A 24,954-nucleotide genomic window follows, 5' to 3' on the forward strand; every position below is an offset into this window, starting at 1 on the left:
CTTCAGGTTTCTGGAGGAAGGCTCCAGGATTACCGCTTTGCCCGTAACAAAGAGAGAATGTTACTATCCTCCATTAATTTTATGGACTGCAGTGTAATTTTTCCATCTCCAGCTTTACAAAAACTGGACACTACGTATGTGTCCAGTATCCCCATGGGCATTCACCGAATAGCTTAGTAGTTAACAGCACTGTTTCACAGAAACTGTTATCTCCAGGTGCTTTACAACACAACATCAAAGTGAAGCCCAGTGAATATTAGTCTCTAGGTTTGGTGAGCGAGATAAATATGGATAACAATTGAAAAAAGGTCAATATGATAAGGGCTAAATGTGATGTTGTCTTGCTGCTGTATTAATCATGTAAAAATATTTAATACATTTTCATTAACATGACAAAGAGTTATGGCAAATTTAAAATTGGATCACATTTTATATCATGTCTTGCTGTCATAAGTCAGTAGTCAATTCAATTGCTGATTTCACTGCTGCGTGATACTTTCTGGTGAATTTCTGTTCACCAGATAGCTGTTGTACTTTGATTCTACTTGCATTTGCTAACAAACTACTGTAATGCTCTCTTTGCAGAACTCTAACTATATGTATGTATGATAAAATGTGCTCTATAAATAAAATGTAATTGCCATGATCTCTCCGGCTCCTCCTTCATGTCTCCATCTTTGACTTTCTCTTCACTTTCTTTTATACCCTTTTAACCTTCTCCCTCCCCTCTGTGTATTTCACCCTCCACTCACCCTACTTTGAAGCCTCATATGAGCAGTCAGGCTCTATCAGACTGGTTTCAGTCATGGGACCCCCTTCTGCTCCACATCAGGAACCAGCACTCCACACTCCAGCACTCTTTCAGACACTGACATGTCCCTTATGGGAAAAATCTCCTGCTTCCTGTCTTTGTCTTTCCTACACATTCTCTTTGTTTTTGACTCTCTCATTTATTCTTGTTTTCACTCTCCACCTCTTACTCTGGGGTGTCTCTTCAGCCTGTTCAGTTCATCATAGCATTGTCGACTAAATGTAATGCAAGAAGCATATTTCCCCTCAAACCCCATTTCTGTCACCATCATGCCCCATCTACAAAAAAGTGAAAAGTGTGCCAGCTATAAATACACTTATCACAGCTGGCACAGTTTTCACCTTTTTTGAGACCTTTGACGGTGTGTTATATGCATTTGGATGTCTTTTTCAGGATCTACATTGCAAAGGGAATGGGAGTAAACCAGGTTTTATGAGACTGAGAATTGGTGCTAGTGGTGGAGAAACAATATCTTTGTCATCTATAGAAACAGAAAGAGTCTTACAGTTAGTGGACTGTGACTGAATAACAGGCTGCAGAATGAGAAACAAAGGCTCCAATAAGGGGAGAGTAAAGCTACAGTGGGAATGAAAAGAGAACCTCAGGGGAATTAGTTCACTTTGAAAAGCTTGGAAAGTGATAGAAGAATAGACAGATAGATTTATCTTTATTAATGGGCTATGTACCACAGCCCTTTAAGGTGGCAGTATTAAAAAGCCATCACTTGACCCAGGAGTTATCATTTTGGATATTGGCCTAATTATAAGGTAAATTATAGAGTAGTTGTAAAACAGCTAACTGGTTTGATCGAACTCATCACATACAAAAAGTGCAATAGTGAAGATCAAAAATGATCTGCTTATGGCCTCTGACAGTGGACTTGTCTCTATGCTTGCCCTGCTAGAGCTCAGTGCAGCTTTCACCACTGTTGACCATAATATTTTATTACAGAGATTACAACATGCCATAGGTAATGAAGTTGCTGCACTGCAGTGTTTTGAATCATATCCATCTATAAACTCCAGTTTTTTTCATGTAAATGGAGAGTTTTCTTCACACACTGAGGTTAACAGGTATCTGTGCTAGGACGCTTAGGCCATATCATTAGAGGATGTAGCATACATTTTCATTGCTATGCAGATGATGCATACCTTTATCTATCAAGAAAGCCAAATGACACACATCAAATACTTAAACTACAGGAATGTCCTAAAGACATAAAGACCTAGATGCTTTAATTTCCTGTTTCAAAATTCAGATAAAACCATGAGGATTCTACTCTTCCCTAAAGTCTTGGTGTATAAAAACATGGTGTACACATGGTGGATGGCATTACCTGGGCTTCCAGTAACACTGTGAGGAATCTTGGAGTCATTTTTAACCAGGATATCTTCTTCAATGCGCACATTAAACAATTATACCATCAGTCAGTACTGATGCAGAGAAGGTTGTTAATACATTTCAGCTCCATTGGTGTTTATAAAATTAACAACGGGTTCACTAGAGGGGCCAAAATGAGATATCCCCACTAGTTCACCAGTTTTCCTTTTAGGGCTGGTGTAACTACTGGTAGCATGAGGTGTTACGTGGAACCTACGGACATTGGGCAGGTAGTCCAACTCCTGGCAATGCAACATATTGATGTGCCATCCTGGAGGCTTGCTGTTTCTCCTAGCACAGCGGTCCCCAACCGTTTTTGCGCCACGGACCGGTTTATGCCCGACAATATTTTCACGGACCGGCCTTTAAGGTGTCGCGGATAAATACAACAAAATAAAACTAGTACCGGTACCGAAAAAAGAAGATTTATTCATAACACACGTGAAAAGACCCAACGATAAAAACGATAACAAAATAACGCTCAAAACCGAAAAAACCCCTGAAAACCATACATTTCACACCTGAGCCTCAACTCTCGCAGCCCGGTACCAAACGACTCACGGACCGGTACCGGTCCGAGGCCCGGGGGTTGGGGACCGCTGTCCTAGCACACTCTCAAGCCACTTACTAGTGTTTTGATCATGAGCAACACATTCACAGATTAGAAGATTCAGTGGAGAAGTACAAATCATATGTTAAGATAATCTTGAACAGTTAAACACTTTGATTATTAAGTGTGAGATTCAGATTTTGTTTGGACTCTACTATAGTAGTTTTGCATGATTAGCATTTTGAAATAACTGGGCTTTTGAGCTGCCCCTCATTTCACTTCTCTGTCCGATGTGACATATTTTAGCTGCTTCCCTGTTCCCTATGAGATTTATCTCTCTTTAACTAGCATTTGATTACCTGGACCTTGTATGCACCTGAACAGCAGGAAGGGGCTTGTGTGCTCATAGCTCTCGCTTTTACTACATTTAATACTTATGCATATGTACTCACACTATTTATTTATCACTGAAGATAAGGAAACACAGTCTTAGTTGCTATCCTTTAATGTTCCTATACGTGCTCACTTATTTAGTTTTCTCCTGCCACTATGAACAACAGGGTTTAGTTCTTGAAAAAACGTCTGCTTTAGATATGTTTTGAAGGGAGCTGCAGTTGCAAAAATATGTTTGAGCGTTCACATTAAAGCAAGATCTTCATGACCAATAAATAACTGTTACATCATTCTCCTGTGCTGTCTTAGATTTCAGACGGACATCACAATCGCCGCACCTTGAGAGCTGCTGCACCAAATTTATCAAGCAGCACTCAGCCGATGATTTCCATTTTGAGGAAAATGGCTCATGCTATATCTCATCTATAGCTCACCTGGGAGAGCAAGAACCCAAGTGAGCCCAGACCCCAAGCAAACTTAGCTTAACATTGGTAAGACTGAGGTGAAGATGTACGTGGCATAATTAATGTACAGCCTTTAAAGTTAATGAGGTAAAAATTGCAACAACCAGGCAAAATCTTTGGTATAGAAAAAGTATTATTTAGGCCTTCAGAGTGGTCAGAGATGATTATGTAACATCTCTTTTTGCACTGAATGGGAAAGGGAAATTATTTTCCAGGTTGTTTGTTTGTTTTTTTTAACTTTTTTTCTACGAATGTCACTCAGTAAATGAGTATCTCACAACCATGCCTCAACATCTTCCTAGTCATGCTGTATGTGTAATCAGAGTGGAAACATACTTACAAAGATAAAGAAGTTGAATAGCACCATCATGAATTTGAGAAGCATGAAGGAGCACATTTTAATCTGCAAAAGGAGGAAATTAATTTTAGGGTTTTGTACTTACATTACTGAGGACTCTTATCTAACACACACGCAAATGTTATTGGAAGGTTATGAAAAGGAAAATTAGAGAAAAGATAAAGTTCAAAAGTGGCAGCGATCTTACCTCTTTCTGTAAAACCAAAGTAGAGAAAAATTAAACCAGTTGGCTTTCTGAATTAAATAGTGACTAAAAATGCAGCAGAAACTTAAACACAAATGATCATCTGTCTCTTTAGTTTATCTCTTTCCAGGAACTTCCAGAGATGCAGGTAAAAAGTGCATGTCTGAGATCACAAATCTGAAATTTGTTTCCTCTTGGTGGAGCAAGAGGAGTGCTGGGTGTGTCTTGGAGGATACAGGTGACTGCAGGTGAAGGTGTGGTGCTGCTTAGGTGGCAGCTGTGAACCCTGCAGGGACAGGGACACATTCAAAGCAGTGGATTTCTTTTTTTCCTTTTGTACATTTTTACATATTCATCACACTTACATATATCATTTACATTTCCGTCATTTGTGGATATGGCTGTCCATGTGGTTTACTAGAGTCCCAAATCCTTAGAAATGTGTTTTTGAACCCTTTCCAGACTGATAGAGGTCATTAACTTGTTTACTCATTTGTTATTGAGGTTGTTTTTTTTTTAGATTGTGGCTTGACGTATGTGTCTGTGGTTTTTCACAGCATTGAAAAATGAATTTGCAATAGACCTTTAAACCTGTGACAAGATTAAAACAACCCACAAATCCTAGGACAACAGATTAAAGTGAAGACCGAAAGGTGCTGTAGGTAGCGCAGTATTCGACTTAGAAAGACAGAACCTTTCAATTCTAGCTCGTCAAAACTTGCAGCTGTGTCACGCTGTGTGAAACTTGTTGATGTTTGAGCTGTTCATATACTTTACCATCCAACTCTGAGGTCCCATTTGTACTCGAGCTGAACACTTTTACCGTTCCCATCTTGGTGTTTGAAATCAGAGCATAATAAGCAAGGTGAATCTGCTGACACACACGCACAGATGCATCAGGCCAGCTTAGGGCTCACTATCTCGCCCCAGGATCCTTCAAGATGACTTGCTCCATCTCCTCAGCCACATCCATCATTTTTGAGTCCATCTGTATAAGCAAGACCTGCCCTGTAAAATAAGTTTTCTCAACCTCAACATATGTTGCATACATCATCCTACATTACTACAACTAAATAGGTCAGAGTCTTAAGAAATCAGTAAATCCTAATAAATGAACAAATAAACGATACAATTGTTCCATTATTTTATTACTTCTGTTTTTGATGTCTTCAACATTCATAGATTTGCAAACTGCCCTGTTCAGCATTGTACACAGCCTCTCTCTCGCATCTTTTGGAAATATTATTACAAGACTTAACAAAGTACACTTATTTTATATGATGAATCACACTCTGCATATGTTCAGTTACTGTCACCACATTAAAACGTTGCTCACACTTGTTGGCACTCTCCTTGTCTTTGCTGTTTAATGGTTACTATCAGAGCCACAGATCAGCAGTATCTGATCTCTGTTACTGCTGCCTGCTGTCAACTCTATTGTTCATCTCTGCTTTCTTTGTTCTGTTTCTTACTAAGCACTGCAGCATCCCGTCCTGACCACCAGAGGGGAGCAGTGAACTACAGAGGTACCTGTCAGAGCTTTGTCTCTATTGTCCTGCAACTTTTACTGGCTAACCGGTCTTTCTCTGAGTGCAAGAATGTGCCTCCCTTTTTCTTTGTTCTTCATTTTAACTAGCTGTGTGCACCTTTAGCAGCCAATCAAATGTAACTGTCTAAATAATACTTCTCCAAAATAAAACCTAGTATATAATTAGGAGTGTTGTATGTTGACCGTTTTCCCATATTGTCTTTTATGTTTAAAGAACAAAAGCTTCCTTGTCTCCCTTTGTGTCTTTCTGATAGTCTTTATTTGAAACACATTTCTACAGCGCTACAGCGAAGGGGGGGGGGGGGGGGGAGAGAAAAATGACAGGAACCCTCAATCTAGTGCCACCTTGTTGGGAAGTTGAGTCCATATCAGCCAAAGTCTTTCTCAGTAATATCACTTTAATGGTCTTATTGTGAGTTATGACAGTCTCACCCACAGGGTCGTTAACCCACTGGTCCTTAATCTCAGTGAGTGAAGCACCTGTCAGGCTTTGTTAGCCATTAAACTGTTAATAATCTCTGCTCACGTCCAAGAACGCACGTACTCTGCAGCCACTGTGTGTGGAAAAAGAAATGGTGATTTTTCATCACCTCTGATGAAAGAAGTGGCAGCTTTGTAGATGTCTCACCGAGATGAAAAAGGTAAAAAACAAAGGTCTCTTAATGAGGTCATTTAGACTGAGTATTATCAGTGGCCCTCCAGGGCAGCCACCACAGTTATACATCTGCTGTTGCTGGGCTGTTTCCATAACATGTATACCTTATAAATCCCATGTGAGCATCGACTCATCTTTTACCTTGATTTTAAAATTGATGTAATATCAGCCAGTATGTGATCTTCTGATCATTAAAAGTTCTCAGAATCCTCAATGGAGTTTCAGTCTAGAAATAAATTATTACACTAAATTGCAGAGCCATACCTATAATTTGTTGGCGAGACATAAAAATATCCTTTACCTGTAAGTTTTAGGGAAATGTATTTTTTGGCCCTGACGATTTCGCTGTACGTTGCAAAACAACATGTTTGATTACAAAGATTAGTTAATAACTTTAATGTCAACCATGGAAATACTGGGAGAAGTATTTATGGTTGGTGTCTTTTACAGGAGTCACTTTGTGTTAAAAAGTGATCATCATTGTGGGAAAAAAAATCCATAACAGCTCAGCAAAGGCTATCACAAAGACAGTATGAAAATTCTCAAGCTAAAATGCAAAACACTGACTGCACACCTGACTGAACACCCATAGGCATCCTGACCACATCAGCAACATTACGTCAGTCGAATAATGACAGTGTACCATTCAGTCTAAAAAGCAGCACTGTTTGTTTATCAAACCATTATTGTTACAGTATTACATTTTAATGCCCTGAAAACCAGCCTCAGCCTGAAAGCATGTCTTCCCCTGGGGTTGATCTCAGCCATTCAGGAGAGGCTTGGTCATACGGAAAGTAGAGGCGCTTAGTTCCTCACATGGAAATGAGCTAGGTGAGCTGATATGGGCAAATACTATAACCCCTTGAACACCTATAGAATAACTAGCTGTTGTCTCTTAGCTGCCTTGAGCATGCATTGCTACACCACTGAATGAGGTGACTGGGGTCTGCACATCTCTGCTTCTCTAGAAGAAAGAAAGTTGGATGGATGCATGGATGACTCACCTAAAAGATGAAAACAAAAGAAAAGAACAATTTTGATGGAATATTGTTAGAAATTTTGGCCTCCTACAAATAAACCTTTCTCAAAGCATATTCCTGTTATTATTATACATTTCTTGGCACACGCTATTTTTTAGAACTACCATGAGCGTGCTCCAACTTTTGACTGTTACTATGTTACTGCATTATTATATTACCATTTTAGTACACTTTTGATATGCACACTGACCATCCACAGGATTAAAATCTTGCACCTAATGTTATGCCCCCCAAAACAGCTGTTAGGACTGTTAGAACATGAAGACGGGATCTCTGAGCAGCTCCTGTAGTGTCTGAAACAGAGAAATTGGAAGCAGATCCATTAAATTCTAGGGTGGAGCCTCAGTGGATTGGGCTTATTCAAGCACATGCCACAGATGCTTGATCGAATTGGGATCTGGGGAATTTCCCTGGCTGGGTCAATGCCTTGGGCTTTTTGTCATGTTACTCGAGCTGTTCTTCTGTGAAAGGCCCCTACTGTTGGAAAGCACTATTGCCATGGGATGGGTGTGTGTGTGTGTGTGTGTGTGTGTGTGTGTGTGTGTGTGTGTGTGTGTGTGCGCGCTTGTCTTCTGCAGTTATGTTGGGTGAGATATGTCAAGCTAAAATATAAATTAATTTAATCTGACACTGAATGAGTGATAAATCATCAAATGTCTCTGTGCTGTGTAGAAAAATCTCCAAGATCTTTTCCCCTTTCCATAAGGAGGAAAATGTTTGTTCCAAAAAAGCGAGCATTGGCATTGTGAAGATGAAATGTTTCCACCTGACAGTGATGATATGCTGTCCGTGTGTGTGGGCAGAAAGGGACTAACAGGCCCCCTTTCAGACAGTGTGAAATCTGGCCTTCAGAGTTCATGACCCTGCTGTAAACCACCAACACAGGGCCTCTTGATTTGTATTGGAGCAAATAGCCTCCGGTCATAGCATGTGAATTACAAAAATCAGATGACGATGATGATAAGGGTGATGATTGTGATGTATGCTAGCACCTATCCTGACCTCTCCTTCCTGCTACCCCAAGGCAGGCTGTGCTGCTAATCTCTGAACTCAGCAACAAAGAGGATGAAAATATGAGCCGATGAATCATCTCTGCAGCCCGGTGATGCCCTTTGTTCGCACAAATAACAATTGCAGGTTTCACTCATTATGAAAGGACTAATTATTTCCACATGCTAATGATATTGAGAGACTTTAAACAAGCACTCCAGTCACTCCATTATTGTTCATAATCTATTATGTCAGGATTACAGGCAGATTTTTTTTTTTTCAAGAGAGGGACCGACCAGCACCAATTTAAACACAGTCAGTATAGCAAGTGATACCTCTGTGACCTCTATTGTGTCTCCTGGTCCTTAATTTATCTCCCTGTCTTACACACACATGCACACACACAAAAGCATTGCATATTAAATTCACAGCCATCCATTAGGCCATAGGCGGCCCATGCTCTATAAATCAAAACTAAAGGGCCAGCTAATTGACTCACACACAAAGGAACAGGATCGCTAGATCGGGAGATATATGAAGGGGGAGAAGGGATGAAGACGAAGGGATGAGGAGGAAAGGGTTAATAGAAAAGGAAATGTATGGGGGGGGGAGCAGGGACAGAAATGAAGAGGAGTGGAGCAGCAAAATCCAGGAGTGTATTGCTGCCTTTGACCTGGGTGCCTCCTTTGTTCTATGACTGATGGTGTTCGCCAATGACACACATTGCTTGTGAGCCCCCGTGGCCACAGAGTTGATCTCAACACCTATAGGGCCATGGTGCAGCAGGGGCAACTCTCAGAGGGCCCTTAGCAGCACTGCTAATTAGTTAAAAGGGGTCATTTTTATGCAGTCTCTCCGTCTCTTTATCTTCAACTCTCATGCTCTCTCTGCCTCCCTCTATATTTCTCTCAGCTATCACTCCATTTCCCTCACACCCCTCTTGCACTTTGTCACTGCCACTCTAATTGTATCTGGTCTAATAACCAGTGTGACTTGGGTCTAACATGCTGGTCGTTAGCTCTTGATTTAAGTTTAGAAACTTTAACTTCCGTCCCTCACTGCTTTAGACTAATCTGTTGAATATAGGAACCAGAGTGACATTATTCTTTCTACAAGTAAGAACTCTATAATTAATGAATGGAGATTGAGAAGGCCCAGTGAGTTACAGGTCACCAGGGTCTGATGACTAATCCAGGACTTGAGCTGGCCAGAATTATAATTATATCTGACTATAGTTGGAGAAATCTACTGTCCCAGAGATCATATTTCTCTGTAAAATTTTGAAATGTTAGTGATTTGTGATGTTTAATAAAATTATTCATGGTGGTGTTCTATAGACATTCAGGCCTAATATGTACAGTGCATACAGAAAGTATTCACAGCGCTTCATTTATTTCACATTTTATCATATTACAGCCTTTTTCCAAAAATGTCCAATATAATTTTTCACCACAAAATTCAGCACACAATATGCTATGAAGATAAAGAAGAGAACATTTTTGTGTATTAATTAAAAATAAAAAACAAAGTGTACATAAATATTCACAACCTTTGATCAGTACTTTCACATGCTCTGTAGCATCTGACCTGCTGCTCTTATAGTGTACCTTTAATAAAATGTATTAAAGGTACACAACAGGGTTATTGACTGCACTTCTATATTGCAATGAAGTTACACAGTAACATATTTTCACAACTTTTCAAATCCTCCATTTTTGTTCACTTTGCTACAAGTTTTTCTATTTTCCTTTTCTAAAAGCAGAGTTGAGCGTTTCAAATCCAGAAGTTTGTCACTAGGCTTGACAAAAACCTTAGCGCAGCATATAAAGATTTATTGTTCCACATTTCCTCAATTTTATCTAAATATTAAACTAGTCCAGCCTTGAATCTTTTAGTCAGAACTGTAGCCTGTATAAGAAGGCTGCTGTCATGTCGGTTTTTTTGAAACAAGAAGTAACTTTTATTTAAATATGGTTACTTTAGGTTTAGTGCTCAGTTATCAGCTAACACAAACAAGCGCCACTTAAAACTGTATGAATGAACATTACTAATTAGTGAAAATGAAGCATCTTGGTAATTTTCAAAAAAATATTACCAGATTAAGTATTTCAAGTTTTGATTTCAGGTAACTAATTGAATCATAAATGTTATGCTTTCATTTGTAAATCATTTGTATAAAGACACTGAAATCATGAGTATGTGTCAGACAGTGTGTCAGCCCCAGATTTGCTTTGTGGTCTCTTTATGCCATTCAACAAGTGATGATGATGAGAGATGATGAGATAGCCTTTATTTGTCAGTTGCAGTTGCCCACAACCGAGATGACAGACCTTGCCAACCGTACATACAATACACAAACATCACATTGGGGAGGCTAGGTAGCAAGGGGGGGAAAAAAACATCGAAATGTGTAACACAAAAGGATAATACAGAAAAACCCCTCTGCACAGAAGCACATAAATGTCCACAGCACAACATTATGGAGCACGTGACAAGCAACTGGGGTGGGTAGGGGGTGAGGAGTAATCCCAAGCAAACACAGCAGCCATCCTGCCCTGCAGCTATTTTTCCAGCGCTGGGCCCAGACCCGCCGTGTTCTCCAGGAGGGAACAAGCATCGAAGGCGTTTGGGAAGTGAAACAATGCTAATCAGATAAGTTTGAGAGAGATACAGGTCTTCTTATTGAGGCTACAAGATGCTTCAAAGAAGAAAACAAAAACAGATGACCACGTGGCACAGATGAAGCTAACACAGTTAAACAGCATGCCAGATGTTTTAGAGATCTTTTGTATCCGTTTGCATTGTGCCTGCACCGCGCAGGTCATTCTGCTGCACTCTGTGAAGGTCACATCTCCACACTCGTCTCTACTCAGTGCACACGTCCTGGGCCAATCGATGCATGAAGCCATTTCTGGGATGTTGAGCATGTAGCTCGTTGACTAATGACATAGCTCTATCACGCATGAGAGTTGCAAAAGGAGTTGCCATAGCAACAGAGTCTGTTTATCTAAACCCGCAAGATTAATAGCTTGAAAATGAGTCTTCTCTATAGGGGAATATTTTAACAGACGATCGTGGCTCAAGAGTTGGCAGTTCGTCTTGTAATCGGAAGGTTGCCGGTTCGAGCCCCGGCTCAGTTGACACTTCACCTACTGGTGTTTGCTGATGGTGTGATATGGCAGCCTTGCTTCTGTCAGTCTTCCCCAGGGCAGCTGTGGCTATAACTGTAGCTTGCCTCCACCAGTGTATGAATGAATAGTGGAACTGTAAAGTGCTATACAAATGCAATCTATTATTATTATAGGTAGAAGGTCCCAAGATGGCATTATCTTGACATTTTTAACCAAAGGGGCCACAACATGCTACACTTGTAGAACAAGTCAAACACTGGGAGTTAAAGATTTTATAAAGGGAAAGGTGCCGTCGAACAGTTTGGTAGTTCTACTGTTAAAGGAAGGAACAGGCTCAGGAATTCTAAAAATCTTTAGCCTTGTTGATGTCTCATGAGCCTCAGTAAAAATGGGACTAACTCTTTGTTTTGCTCTATTTCGTCAGATGCATATTGTATCAGACCTCATTATCCTCCGGTCAGTTTCTGACAATAACTCACTAACCTCACGCCCCTCTGTGGGTCTCTCCATGTGAACTGTGGTTTGTGCTTATTTTCTGGAGCTGTTTCTGGGATGTTCTTCCTTTCCTTTCTCCTTTTTTCTTGCTAAGATGTACCAATACACACAGTGTCTCTGCTTCATTCCCTCTTCTGTCATTTCCCACCTTTAGAAGGAGATTGATGGAGATATGGGAGGCTGTCATGCAGTAAATAGCATGGACATCGGCACCCCGCCATAAAATTGTAATAAAGCCCTCTTTGTCTCCTCCTAACACCTTCCCTTTACTATAAGCTTCCAGTGTTCCTCTCCAATTCCTCGCACACTGCCTCCTCACCTAAAAGTACAGACCATGGAGGGCAGCATCACCAAGCCTCCCTACCCTCTCTCAATCTCATGCATCAGCCAATCTGTTATCCCAAGCAAAGGATTTTCCACCAAATCACTCTTTTTTCCTCCTCCTCTACCTCATTTAATCTGCCTTCTTTGAACTCCTTCCTCTCCATTTCTTTGTCTTGTCTCCTGAATGCATTATTTCCCTGCATCATTTCATCAGGCATACGAACTGTTTCTTGGCAGTACCGTGGACAATGAGTCCCCGTGGCTCGTGAAAGGTTAAGGCTTTGGGGTGTGTGAATGTAAACAGTTTGGACTATTTTAAAGAGCTGTGAAAATGAATAACTCAACCATAGAATTTGATTTGCTGCTTTCCCTCTCTTCGTCCTCCAACTCTCATCTGCAGCACCCGTCACTTCCTTCAGTCGTTCTAATTTTAGAGGCATGTTTTGATTTTCCATCACATATGGAGGCAACTTAAACAACAAACCTGGTCATTCAACTTGTCCTCTCAAAATGCGGGACATTTTCAGATGCTGTGTTTTTTGTGAAGACAACAGTTGTGATTTCCAAAGTTAAACATCAGCTAAGAAAGAAAGAAAGAAAGAAAGAAAGACTACTTCTCTATACATGTCAAGATTAATAGAAAATCTGTCCCTTGTTAGATAAACATGTCTAATGTTATATTCAGTGAAATCACAAGAGTCGATGTGTTCTTTTTTATTTTATCATATAGATAGTAACTCTAATCCTACCCGTACTCTACCCACAGACTTTTTCAGAAAAAAAAAAATGAATTATTTTTTAGCTTTGTCAGTTGAAATAACCTGCTTTATTTAACTCCCTGGTGTGTGTCTTCAAAAAAAGAAAAAAAAAGAAGTCAAAAGACTAGTTTATCCTGCCTGGTATGAGGGGCTAATGGGAGAACACCTGGTGGTCAGGGTTTAGGCCATGGACTGCAGTCAGTCGCAGCCCAAAGAGGTGACATGGACTCAGGAAGGAACCACCACCCACAGAAAGACCCGTAGGCGTCGGGTTGGGCTCACCTTAATGCAGCATAGAAAAAAGTGCTTATATGAATGACTGAATGAGGCAAGTTGTATAAAAATGCTTTGAGTGGTGATTTACCATTTACAATATTAAGCGCCTTGAGGTGACTGCTGTTATATAAATGGTGAATGGACTGGTTCTTACCGGTATATAGCGCTTTTCTACTCTGTCTGAGCACTCAAAGCGCTTTATACAGCTAATTCATTCACCCAATCACAATCCATTCACACAAGCACTTCTAAGCTTAAGTGCTAAGTATCTAACATTCATACTCCGATGGATGCATCGGAGAGCAACATGGGGTTAGTATCTTGCCCAAGGATATTTGGCATGCAGACTGGAGCAGCCTGGGATTGAACCACCAACCTTCTGGTTGGTGGCTGATCCGCTCTGCCACCTGAGCTACAGCTCAGGGCTCAGGTGAACTGAACTGAATTGAATGAATTTCCACTATTGGAACAGGAGTGACAATCATCAGTCTTTCACTGATTAGGTGTTTTGGTGATAGTGGTGTCCAGCACATGAAATTTTGACATGTTAGTCAGTATTTCCCATAGGTAACTTGAGATGTCATAATTGGAAGTCCATAGCATGTGATTTCCACCAGTTACCTCTTTGTTAAACCTTTCAGTCGGTGATAAAGACAAATTTTATCAGAACGGAAACGTTCCATTACAGGGGAAAGATACAGTAACAACCCCAACCCTCACTAATGGGACCCATGATAAACCACAAATACAATAACAGGATTTGGTCACCTGCTTGTAGGGGTCAAGGGGTCAAGCCTCCCCCTTTTCACTCTTCCCATATCACCCATCTTTGAAAGGGATAGAAAAGCAGAGTTATTCATAAAGGCAGAGTCTCATTTGGTCAAGCAGCACCAAAGGCCAGGAAGGAGTAATGAAGTAAAAAGTTCAAGGAGAGAGACAACAAGCAGCAGAAGATGCTGCCTGAAAGATGTACTATGAGAGAAGTTAGGAAAGGAGCTTGTTACCAGCAATAGACAGATGTGTGTCAGAGAGGGCTGGGAGTGAGACATTTCATGGGTAAATGACAGGAGAAGACAAAGAAAAGAAGAACAAAGAGGAGGACAAAGAGAAGGTGTGCGAGCACAGATGGAGATAATGAATCCATCAAGGTCGGCTCATGTGATATGACGTATCAGAAAGAAATTGCCTCCTATGTCCTTCACTCATATGTCCATCCCTCAATCTGTGATGGCACTGCAATGTTTTAATACCACACTTTTGGCACTTGAATACATATATCGGGTCTGATGAGAGCTATTCATTAAGAGGAGGGGGGCTTTTCATATGGGGTGCCACTACCTTGCAATCACCTCCACGGCATTCCCATTACCTCCAGTCTAATTGATGTTAGATTTATTAAAGTTAATGAGCCAACTGGCCATCTGTTGAGCAGCTGAAACAGCACGAGGGACGATTGGCAATGTGAGGGCAGAAGACAGACGATGGAAAAGCTACAAGGGCAGATCTGGTTCGCATGGGGAAGGAGAAAAAACTGAGTGGAGACAGACAAAGAGCTTCACTGCCAGCTCCTCCCTCCTCCCCTTCCTCTCCTGTCCTGTAATCAAAGACAAGCTCTCACATCAGTCTCTGTTTTTTCCATACTCCCATATGTCTTGCATCTGTTTTATGGGATTCATATTTCAACTATATGGCTCTCTATATATCCAGTATATATATATTAGGGGTGCAACGATACACAAAATTCACGGTTCGGTTCGGTTCGATACTTTGGTGTCACGGTTCGATATTTTTTCGATACAAAAAAATGTTCATGCCTTTTTAATTTGTCATTTATTAAATTTTCACGGCACATTCTGCACCACATCTCTGTGCGTTCATCATTTGTTTGAAGCCAGCTCACCTCCTGCAACCACTTTTCCGAGAATACGTGCATCTTTTGCGGTTCGGACTCCTTCTGACATTTCTTTGGAGATGGAGGAACATCACAGTAATTGCTTAAGGGAGCTTCTTCGACATCTTTAAGAGTTCTAAACAAATGTCTGTCCTCCTCCTGAAAATCTTATGTACGCAAACACGCGTTGCAACTTCTTATCTTGTGCACGTTTTTTATTTTGACAGCAAATGCGCACCTGCGGACCACTTATGTGCAGCCCTGGTTATTTAGCTTGTCATATCGCAGCCACAGAAATTATTTTGTCCATGAAACCATAAAGCTGCACTTTCTTTTTGCCTTATAGTCTGATTTTTCATAACTTCTCCGTTTTGTGGTAAGCTTTTCTTTGGCTGTCACTTCTTCACGCTGACCTGTCTTATTTGGCTCAGCAGAACTAAAATATATATCGTGCTGCTTTTACACACGCACTCACATAAGCTCAGCGATTCTCTGCGCGATCAACCTCTCACATGTTTAAGCTTGCTGCGGGAGATTTCACTTGTCATGTTTGCATAGTAAGCTAACGATTAATAAGACGATGTCAGAGGAATTGGTGCACAAATTATCATCACTCACAGATCAGTGCTGTCGCTCTCTATACACAGTTCGCGCGATTGCAAAGTGAAAGCAAAAAACAAGCGCAAATTCAAACGCGATTTCAATATGTCACATATTGACAGTGGCTCACCGATGCCAATGACATAATTACCCAGCTACATTTCAGAAAGAATGCAAAAAAAAAAGAAAAAAAAAAAGAAAGAATGCAAAAGCATTGACATATATTTTTCCTTCCTGAGATAGATTTTGGTAGCCCGACTGGAAAAATCGCTAGCGATTTTGCGAGCCTTGTATCTGATTGAGGAATCACTCATCTTTGGAAAAGAGAGTTTATTACAGAGAAATGTCTCTTTCCAAAATAAAAGCTATACTATCCGCTTCTTCTGGGCTATATTCTCAGCAGCATATTAAACATATCAGGTCCCCATAAGGAGAATCATGTGCTAACGGCTGTCTAAATGATTGTAAATGGTAAAGTTTGTAGCATGCCTGCTTATTGTTTTTGTCTGCTTCCACTTGTCTTTGCACTAGGATGATGTCGGCGTAAATGTGCAGTCATATTCGTTGTGTTCCCACTCAGGCCGTGCAGAGAGGTTTAAAGGGGCGGGTGCTCAAAGTTAAAAAGGGGCACATTGAACCAGGCTGAATAACAAAAACACACATTCATCAAGAATCTAATATGGGCAACAAGGCAAAGCAAACGTCACCGATGTTTCACCTGATGGGTACAATGTTGCTGTTGAGGGGTTGCTGCTGATAGTGCTGGAGGGCAGGGCTGTGTTGATCTGAGACTGTAGACATTAAAAAGTCCATAGGAGAGATGGTAGCTGATTAAACAAGTATCATGAGATAATAACAAAATGCAAAGATTGGTGACAGCGCTTGGAACCATAAGGACACAAAAAACTGAGAAATAATTTAGGCTCTGCCTGTGAATCACTCTTTGCTTCTCTTCTTCCTTCCATCCCATCATTTCATATATATCTCTCCACTTGCTGTCTATGTGAGAACAAGGCACAACTTGCTATTGCAATAAACTATAATTTAATTGTCCACACCTAACAACTCTTGCACTTAATCTATAATAAAATGATGACAGAAAAATGTTATAGCACTGCCTTTAGTAGCCTCACACAGCTCCTGCTGTTTCCTCCTCATGTCCTTACCAGGCATGTCTGGACAATGTTATATCATGAGTAATATTTTTTTTAAAAATCCATCTAAATAAAACACACACACATGCAGGCTCACACAGTGACATTTTAGACCTTCTTCAGAATACTGTATATACTATGGGCATCATGGTGCTGATCCAGAATCCTTACATTATTATTTATTACTAGAGCTACAATAATAAAGCAATGAGGAGGGGGAAGTAATAAATATGATATAATGTATTTATGATGATTCCATTTGTTTCACTATCCACTCTGTGCAGGGGCAAAGCTTATTACATTTTTAAACTGTAGAGATACAATCATTTTACTGCTGTAAAATCCAAATTTTGTCTTATTTAAAATATAAATCTAATATAATCTGCTTCTTAATGTATGTTCTTTAAAATACAGCGTGTGTTTTTTAATATATTATATTATAATAATGCATATTAGATCGTTTTTTTGTGAAATATAATCCCTCCAGAAAGGCAGGAAAAGCCCGGAAACTTACTTTAAAACTAAATATGGTCCCTAAAACGGTGGACAGAGCTACAGACCCATGACAGCCTTACACAGGTAGCCAGCAGCTATGACCAGCACTACTTGTGCAGTTAATAAAAGGACAGGTAATGTTTGTCGCGCTGTTGCACACACAGCACGCTCGTTTGTTTCAGTTCGTCAGTTGCAACAAGACAGCTTACCAACGTGTACGTAATAAGCTAATACTCCTGTGTGCTATACACTACAGTGTACGCTGTACACCCACTTACTGGTTTTGTCGCATCAGTCTGTGTCTCTGAGTTAATTTGTGTCTCTCCTACAGCTCCGGACCGCAAAACATGCGCGTGCTCTTCGTGAACTCGTTCCCGGCTCGTAACCAGCGCTTTCTGCCGTCAAAGGCGATCATTGGTTAATAGTGATCATGTGACTGATGCTAGCCAGATCCTTTTATTTAGCAAAACTGTGATTAATAGTTAAATATTATTGTTGATGGGCACAGACAGGACTCCGCACGCCCACACACATTAAAAAAATAATAATAATAATTTTTTTTCTTAAAGTTGCCTCAACAAAAGGGCACTTTGGGCACCCATCAGGAAAGGAGTGGATGCTCAAGCCCCTCTAGCCCACCCCGCACGTGCCTGTTCCCACTAGTGCTGTCAGCGTAAATCTCGTTGAAATGACATTAACGCCACAACACGGCAAATCTCCGTTAACGAGCTACCGCGGATCGCCCCGTGCATGGGGCTGGACGGCCAACACGTTAACGAGCTAACTGCGCTAACACACTGGCTCCCACCCATGTAATTGAGCATTGCGTGACACATCCAACATACTGTTTTACTTTACTCCATGACGAGCTTACCTTCAGGTTCCTACGTCACATGAAAACCAAAATAGTTCCCACTGAGCACTCAACACAGCATCGTCAGAAGGGAAGTTGATAAAATAAATTAAAAATTTTGTATTGTTCGATACATATGCGTACCGAACCGAAAGCACTGTATCGAACGGTTCAATAGCGATACGAATATCGTTGCACCCCTAATATATATATATATATATATATATATATATATATATATATATATATATATATGTATGTATGTATATATATATATTAGGGGTGCAACGATATATATGTATGTATATATATATATATATATATATATATATATATATATATATATGTATGTATGTATATATATATATATTAGGGGTGCAACGATATATATGTATGTATATATATATATATATATATATATATATATTAGGGGTGCAACGATATATATATATATTAGGGGTGCAACGATATATATATATATATATATATATATATATATATATATATATATATATATATATATATATTAGGGGTGCAACGATATTCGTATCGATATTGAACCGTTCGATACAGTGCTTTCGGTTCGGTATGCATATGTATCGAACAATACAAAATTTTAAATTTATTTTATCAACTTTCCTTCTGACGATGCTGTGTTGAGTGCTCAGTGGGAACTATTTTGGTTTTCATGTGACGTAGGAACCTGAAGGTAAGCGCGTCATGGACTAAAGTAAAACAGTATGTTGGATGTGTCACGCAATGCTCAATTACATGGGTGGGAGCCAGTATGTTAGCGCAGTTAGCTCGTTAACGTGTTGGCCGTCCAGCCCCATGCACGGGGTGATCCGCGGTAGCTCGTTAACGAAGATTTGCCGTGTTGTGGCGTTAAGGTTATTTCAACGAGATTAACCTGAAAGCACTAGTGGGAACAACGAATATGACTGCTAGTGATGGGATTTCCGGCTCTTTTTAGAGATCCGGCTCTTTTGGTTCGGCTCACTAAAAAGAGCCGGCTCTTTCGGCTCCGAACTGGCTCTTCAGGTTGTTTTGTTGCTTTAATTAATTTATTATTAACAATAATATAAAATTATGCACAAAAGGAATTACTAACATAAAAACAAGTGGTTTTATTTATATATGTTTATATATAAATATATGCGGTGGCCCCTAGAGACAAAACACGTACAAACTCCAAAACACATTTCTAGCATGAACTGAACTTCCAAAGCAGAGCTACTAGATCACTTAAATTACACAATTGAAAGCATGTGTGTATTGTTTGTGTATTTATACACAGGCACTCATATATATATTCAAATAATTTAAAAAAAAGTTCATTTACCTGTTATTACCACACACCAAATCCGGTCGTTGGTACTTGCTGGCTTGTGTAGCCACAAGATAACAAAGGCTCAACACTGCGCCCAGCATCCTGGAGCACTTCTGTTGTCTTTTGTACGTGTTTTGAGTTTTTATGTGCTTCTGAGTTTTTATATGCTTCTGAGTTTTTACGTGCTTCGGAGTTTGTACGTGTTTTTACGTGTTTTGGAGTTTGTACGTGTTTTTACGTGTTTTGGAGTTTGTACATGCTTCAGAGTTCGTGCGTGATTTCAAGTTTGTATGTGCTTTGTTTCTAGGAGCCACCGTAAATATACTTTTATTTATTCACTCCACATAAAATGTAATAAATAAATCATATAATACAAAAATCAACTATTCACATTTCAAGTTTTAACTATTTAAATTTTCAGCTTTTTCCTTTCACAAATTTAAAGTGAAAAGAACACAAAACACTGCAAACCACAACACAATTAAATATAAATTATAATATGAAAACTAAAAGAACATGCACATTCTCTGTCATATGGACCTGCATGAATAAACTTTCTCAATCCTTTATCATCTGCAACCGAAAATAGTTGTGGATGATTACTATACCTTTCTAATGTTGTTGTCCCTGCCTCTCTTTCTCTCTCTCTGGCTCTGTTCCTGTGCTACTGAGTGTAACTACCGCCCCTCCCCCCTCTGCCCAGTAAAGCACAAGGCTCGCGTGCAGAGTGAAGCGGAAAAAAAGTGCGAGAGAGAGGCTGAGAGAAAGAAAAAAAAAAAAAAACCCCACGTGACGGCTCGCGATAAGGAGCCGGCTCGCGTCGTTCACGTCAAAGAGCCGGCTCTAAGAGCCATTTCGTTCGCGAACGACCCATCACTAATGACTGCACATTTACGCCGACATCATCCTAGTGCAAAGACAAAAACAACAAGCATGCTACTAACTTTAGCCGAGTCATTTAGACAGCTGTTAGCACATGATTCTCCTTATGGGGACCTGATATGTTTAATATGCTGCTGAGAATATAGCCCAGAAGAAGTGGATAGTATAGCTTTTATTTTGGAAAGAGACATTTCTCTGTAATAAACTCTCTTTTCCAAAGATGAGTGATTCCTCAATCAGATACAGGGCTCACAATATCGCTAGCCCGACGTCCTGGGGCTAGCGATTTTTTCAGTCGGGCTACCAAAATCTATCTCTTCCCTGCCTGTCGGGCTATTGTAGGAAGAAAAAATATATGTCAATGCTTTTGCATTCTTTCGGAAATGTAGCTGGGTAATTATGTCATTGGCATCGGTGAGCCACTGTCAATATGTGACATATTGAAATCGCGTTTGAATTTGCGCTTGTTTTTTTGCTTTCACTTTGCAAGCGTGCGAACTGTGTATAGATAGCGACAGCACTGATCTGTGAGTGATGATAATTTGTGCACCAATTCCTCTGACATCGTCTTATTAATCGTTAGCTTACTATGCAAACATGACAAGTGAAATCTCCCGCAGCAAGCTTAAACATGTGAGAGGTTGATCGCGCAGAGAATCGCTGAGCTTATGTGAGTCCGTGTGTAAAAGGAGCAGGATATTTATTTTAGTTCTGCTGAGCCAAATAAGACAGGTCAGGGTGAAGAAGTGACAGCCAAAGAAAAGCTTACCAAAAAACGGAGAAGTTATGACAAATCAGACTATAAGTCAAAAAGAAAGTGCAGCTTTATGGTTTCATGGACAAAATAATTTCTGTGGCTGCAATATGACGAGCTAAATAACCAGGGCTGCACATAAGTGGTCCGCAGGTGCGCATTCGCTGTCAAAATAAAAAACACCCACAAGGGTTAGGGTTAAATTTAAAAACTGTACTTTTGAGTTAAAATATATATTTATAATTTTAATAAATGACAAATTAAAAAGGCATGAACATTTTTTTGTATCGAAAAAATATCGAACCGTGACACCAAAGTATCGAATCGAACCGAACCGTGAATTTTGTGTATCGTTGCACCCCTAATATATATATATATGTATATATATATATATGTATGTATATATATATATACCTACACCTACCACGATTACCGACACTAACGGGCTGATCTACAATACGGCAGCAGTGATCAGTGAGATGCTTGGCTACAAGTTGAACAGCCACAAGGGGCAGTACCCTCCATGGAGAAGGAGGCTAGAGAACAAGATCAAAGTAGCACGGGGGGAGGTTAGCCAACTAACGGAGTTGCAGAAAGGTGCGACAAAGAGAGATAGAAGGCAGGAGAATAAACCAGCTGTTCTCCACAGAACCAGCAAAGGTGTACTCTCAGTGGCAAGGGAACAATAAGAGAACAGCACCACCAAGGCTGGAGACGGAGCAATACTGGAAGAGCATATGGGAGAAGGACGCAACCCATAACGGCAATGCTCAGTGGCTAGTGGATCTGAGGGCAGACCACAGTGACCTCCCTGAACAGGGTCCAGTAACCATCACAGTGGCAGATATCCAAGAAAGGGTCTCCAGTATGAACAGTTGGATAGCACCAGGGCCCGACATGGTTCACGCCTACTGGCTAAAGAAGCTGACTGCACTCCACGAACGTCTGGCAGCACAAATTAACCAGCTGCTAGTTAACGGGAGACACCCGGAATGGCTAACCGAAGGTCGGACGGTCCTGATCCCCAAGGACCCCAAGAAGGGATCGGTCCCCTCCAACTACTGACCATTAACCTGCCTCAGTACTACATGGAAGCTCCTGTCAGGCATCATATCGGCTAAGATGAACAGGCACATGGGTCAATACATGAGCGGGACACAGAAAGGAATTGGCAAGAATACCAGAGGCGCAAAACACCAGCTACTGGTAGACAGAACAGTCAGCCGAGACTGCAAGACCAGACTGACCAACCTGTGCACTGCCTGGATTGATTACAAGAAGGCCTATGACTCAATGCCCCACAGCTGGATACTGGAATGCCTAGAATTGTACAAGATCAATGGGACCCTAAGAGCCTTCATCAGGAACTCAATGGGGATGTGGCGTACAACACTAGAGGCCAACTCCAAGCCCATAGCACAAGTCACCATCAAGTGCGGGATCTACCAAGGAGATGCTCTGTCCCCACTGCTGTTCTGCATAGGCCTGAACCCCCTCAGTGAGATCATTAACAAGACTGGCTACGGATACCGACTACGAAACGGAGCAGTTGTTAGCCACCTCCTGTACATGGATGACATCAAGCTGTATGCCAAGAGTGAACGAGACATCGATTCACTGATCCACACTACCAGGCTATACAGCAATGACATTGGAATGGCGTTCGGACTGGAGAAGTGTAGTTGGATGGTAACAAAGAGAGGGAAGGTAGTCAGAACTGAGGGGATTGAACTACCAGAAGGCAACATTGCAGACATAGAGGACAGTTACAAGTACCTGGGGATCCCGCAGGCGAATGGGAACCATGAAGAGGCCGCTAGAAAAGCTGCAACCACCAAGTACCTGCAGAGGGTCAGGCAAGTCCTGAGGAGTCAGCTGAATGGTAAGAACAAGATCCGGGCCATCAACACGTACGCCCTGCCCGTGATCAGGTACCCTGCTGGGGTAATAGGCTGGCCAAAGGAGGAGATAGAAGCCACTGACATAAACACAAGAAAGCTCCTTACCATGCATGGAGGGTTTCACCCCAAGTCCAGCACCCTGAGGCTGTACGCTAAGCAGAAGGAAGGGGGCTGGGGACTGGTGAGTGTCAGCACCACAGTCCAGGATGAGACAACGAACATCCAAGAATACATTGGGAAGATGGCCCCAACTGACCGAGTGCTCGGTGAATACCTCAGGCAGCAGAAACCCAAGAAAGGGGAGGGAGACGAGGAACCATCATGTAAGGACAGGCCCCTGCACGGTATGTACCACCGGCAGATAGAGGAGGTGGCTGATATCCAGAAATCCTACCAGTGGCTGGACAAAGCTGGACTGCACAAGAACAAGCTCTGAGTACAAGATCCATAGAGGCTGGGGTCTATCACACCAGGCAAGACCCCAGGTGCAGGCTGTGTAAAGATGCCCCAGAGACAATCCAGCACATAACAGCAGGGTGCAAGATGCTAGCAGGCAAGGCATACTTGGAACGCCATAACCAAGTGGCCGGCATAGTGTACAGGAACATCTGTGCTGAGTATAACCTGGAAGTCCCGAGGTCAAAATGGGAGATGCCCCCAAGGGTGGTGGCGAATGACCGAGCTAAGATCCTGTGGGACTTCCAGATACAGACGGACAAAATGGTGGTGGCTAACCAACCGGACATAGTGGTGGTAGACAAACAGAAGAAGATGGCCGTAGTGATTGATGTAGCGGTTCCGAATGACAGCAATATCAGGAAGAAGGAACACGAGAAGCTGGAGAAATACCAAGGGCTCAGAGAAGAGCTCGAGAGGATGTGGAGGGTTAAGGTAACGGTGGTCCCCGTGGTAATCGGAGCACTAGGTGCGGTGACTCCCAAGCTAGGCGAGTGGCTCCAGCAGATCCCGGGAATAACATCGGAGATCTCTGTCCAGAAGAGCGCAGTCCTGGGAACAGCTAAGATATATATATATATATATATATATATATATATATGGCATTTGATTAATGACCCTCAACTGACCCAATATGCCCAATGAATCTTAAATACATATACTTTGCAGACTTCTTTGAAATGGAGATAAAACTTTAATTTGTGTATCAGTGATGCTTGCTGGCCAGTATGTACTGTTTTTTTCCTCTGGTCTTAATGTTAACTGACATGATGCTAACTTGACTGTTGGGGATTCCTTTTTTGCCTAGTGCATGGATGTCAAACATAAAGTCAGGACTGGCCCACTGGAGTCCAATACAACCCACTGAATGCATATGCAAATAATAGGAACTGCAAAAAGTAGGTATTTTGCAGCCCAGGGCACTGTGTTACATTGCGTTCACCGTGAATTAACAAATAGGTAACTGAAATAACTGAGATAACTTCTTTGCACTAAAAGAATGGGGAACAATTGGGAGCCATTTTGTTTTTTTTGTTTTTTTTATTTGTTTGTAGCTCTCTTCACGACAACACAGACAGAGGTCGGTTCTTTGAAATGGCCGTTTATTACTTGGACTTTCTCTCCCCCTTAGCTTCACCATTGCCAGTATGTCAATACGCCGATACGCTGTGAGAACTGGTTACGAGTGAACAGTACAATCCAATTAGCAAAGTTACAGTACACATATTAAGTCCAAACACAAATAAAAACATTTCTCAAATGACAAATACCTCGTTGAC

At 41.1% G+C, this 24,954-nt stretch overlaps 1 protein-coding gene across 1 annotated transcript in view; it reads right to left on the bottom strand.

Moving 5' to 3' along the window:
* Positions 1–20,566, bottom strand: part of tspan1 (tetraspanin 1) — a 32,508-nt gene extending 11,942 nt beyond the window's left edge. Inside the window, exons 1-4 of the mRNA XM_082509908.1 lie at positions 20,290–20,566; positions 4,918–5,148; positions 4,144–4,426; positions 3,939–4,001 (exon numbers count right to left, since the gene is read on the bottom strand). Coding sequence (XP_082366034.1) covers positions 3,939–3,995 — 57 coding nt within the window. The 5' untranslated portion in view covers positions 3,996–4,001; positions 4,144–4,426; positions 4,918–5,148; positions 20,290–20,566. The remainder of the gene's footprint in view (positions 1–3,938; positions 4,002–4,143; positions 4,427–4,917; positions 5,149–20,289) is intronic.
* Positions 20,567–24,954: the final 4,388 nt, after the last annotated feature.

This window comes from Aulonocara stuartgranti (genome assembly GCF_965226115.1).
Source record: "Aulonocara stuartgranti genome assembly, chromosome: 17".
In the NCBI taxonomy this organism is placed as follows: domain Eukaryota; kingdom Metazoa; phylum Chordata; class Actinopteri; order Cichliformes; family Cichlidae; genus Aulonocara; species Aulonocara stuartgranti.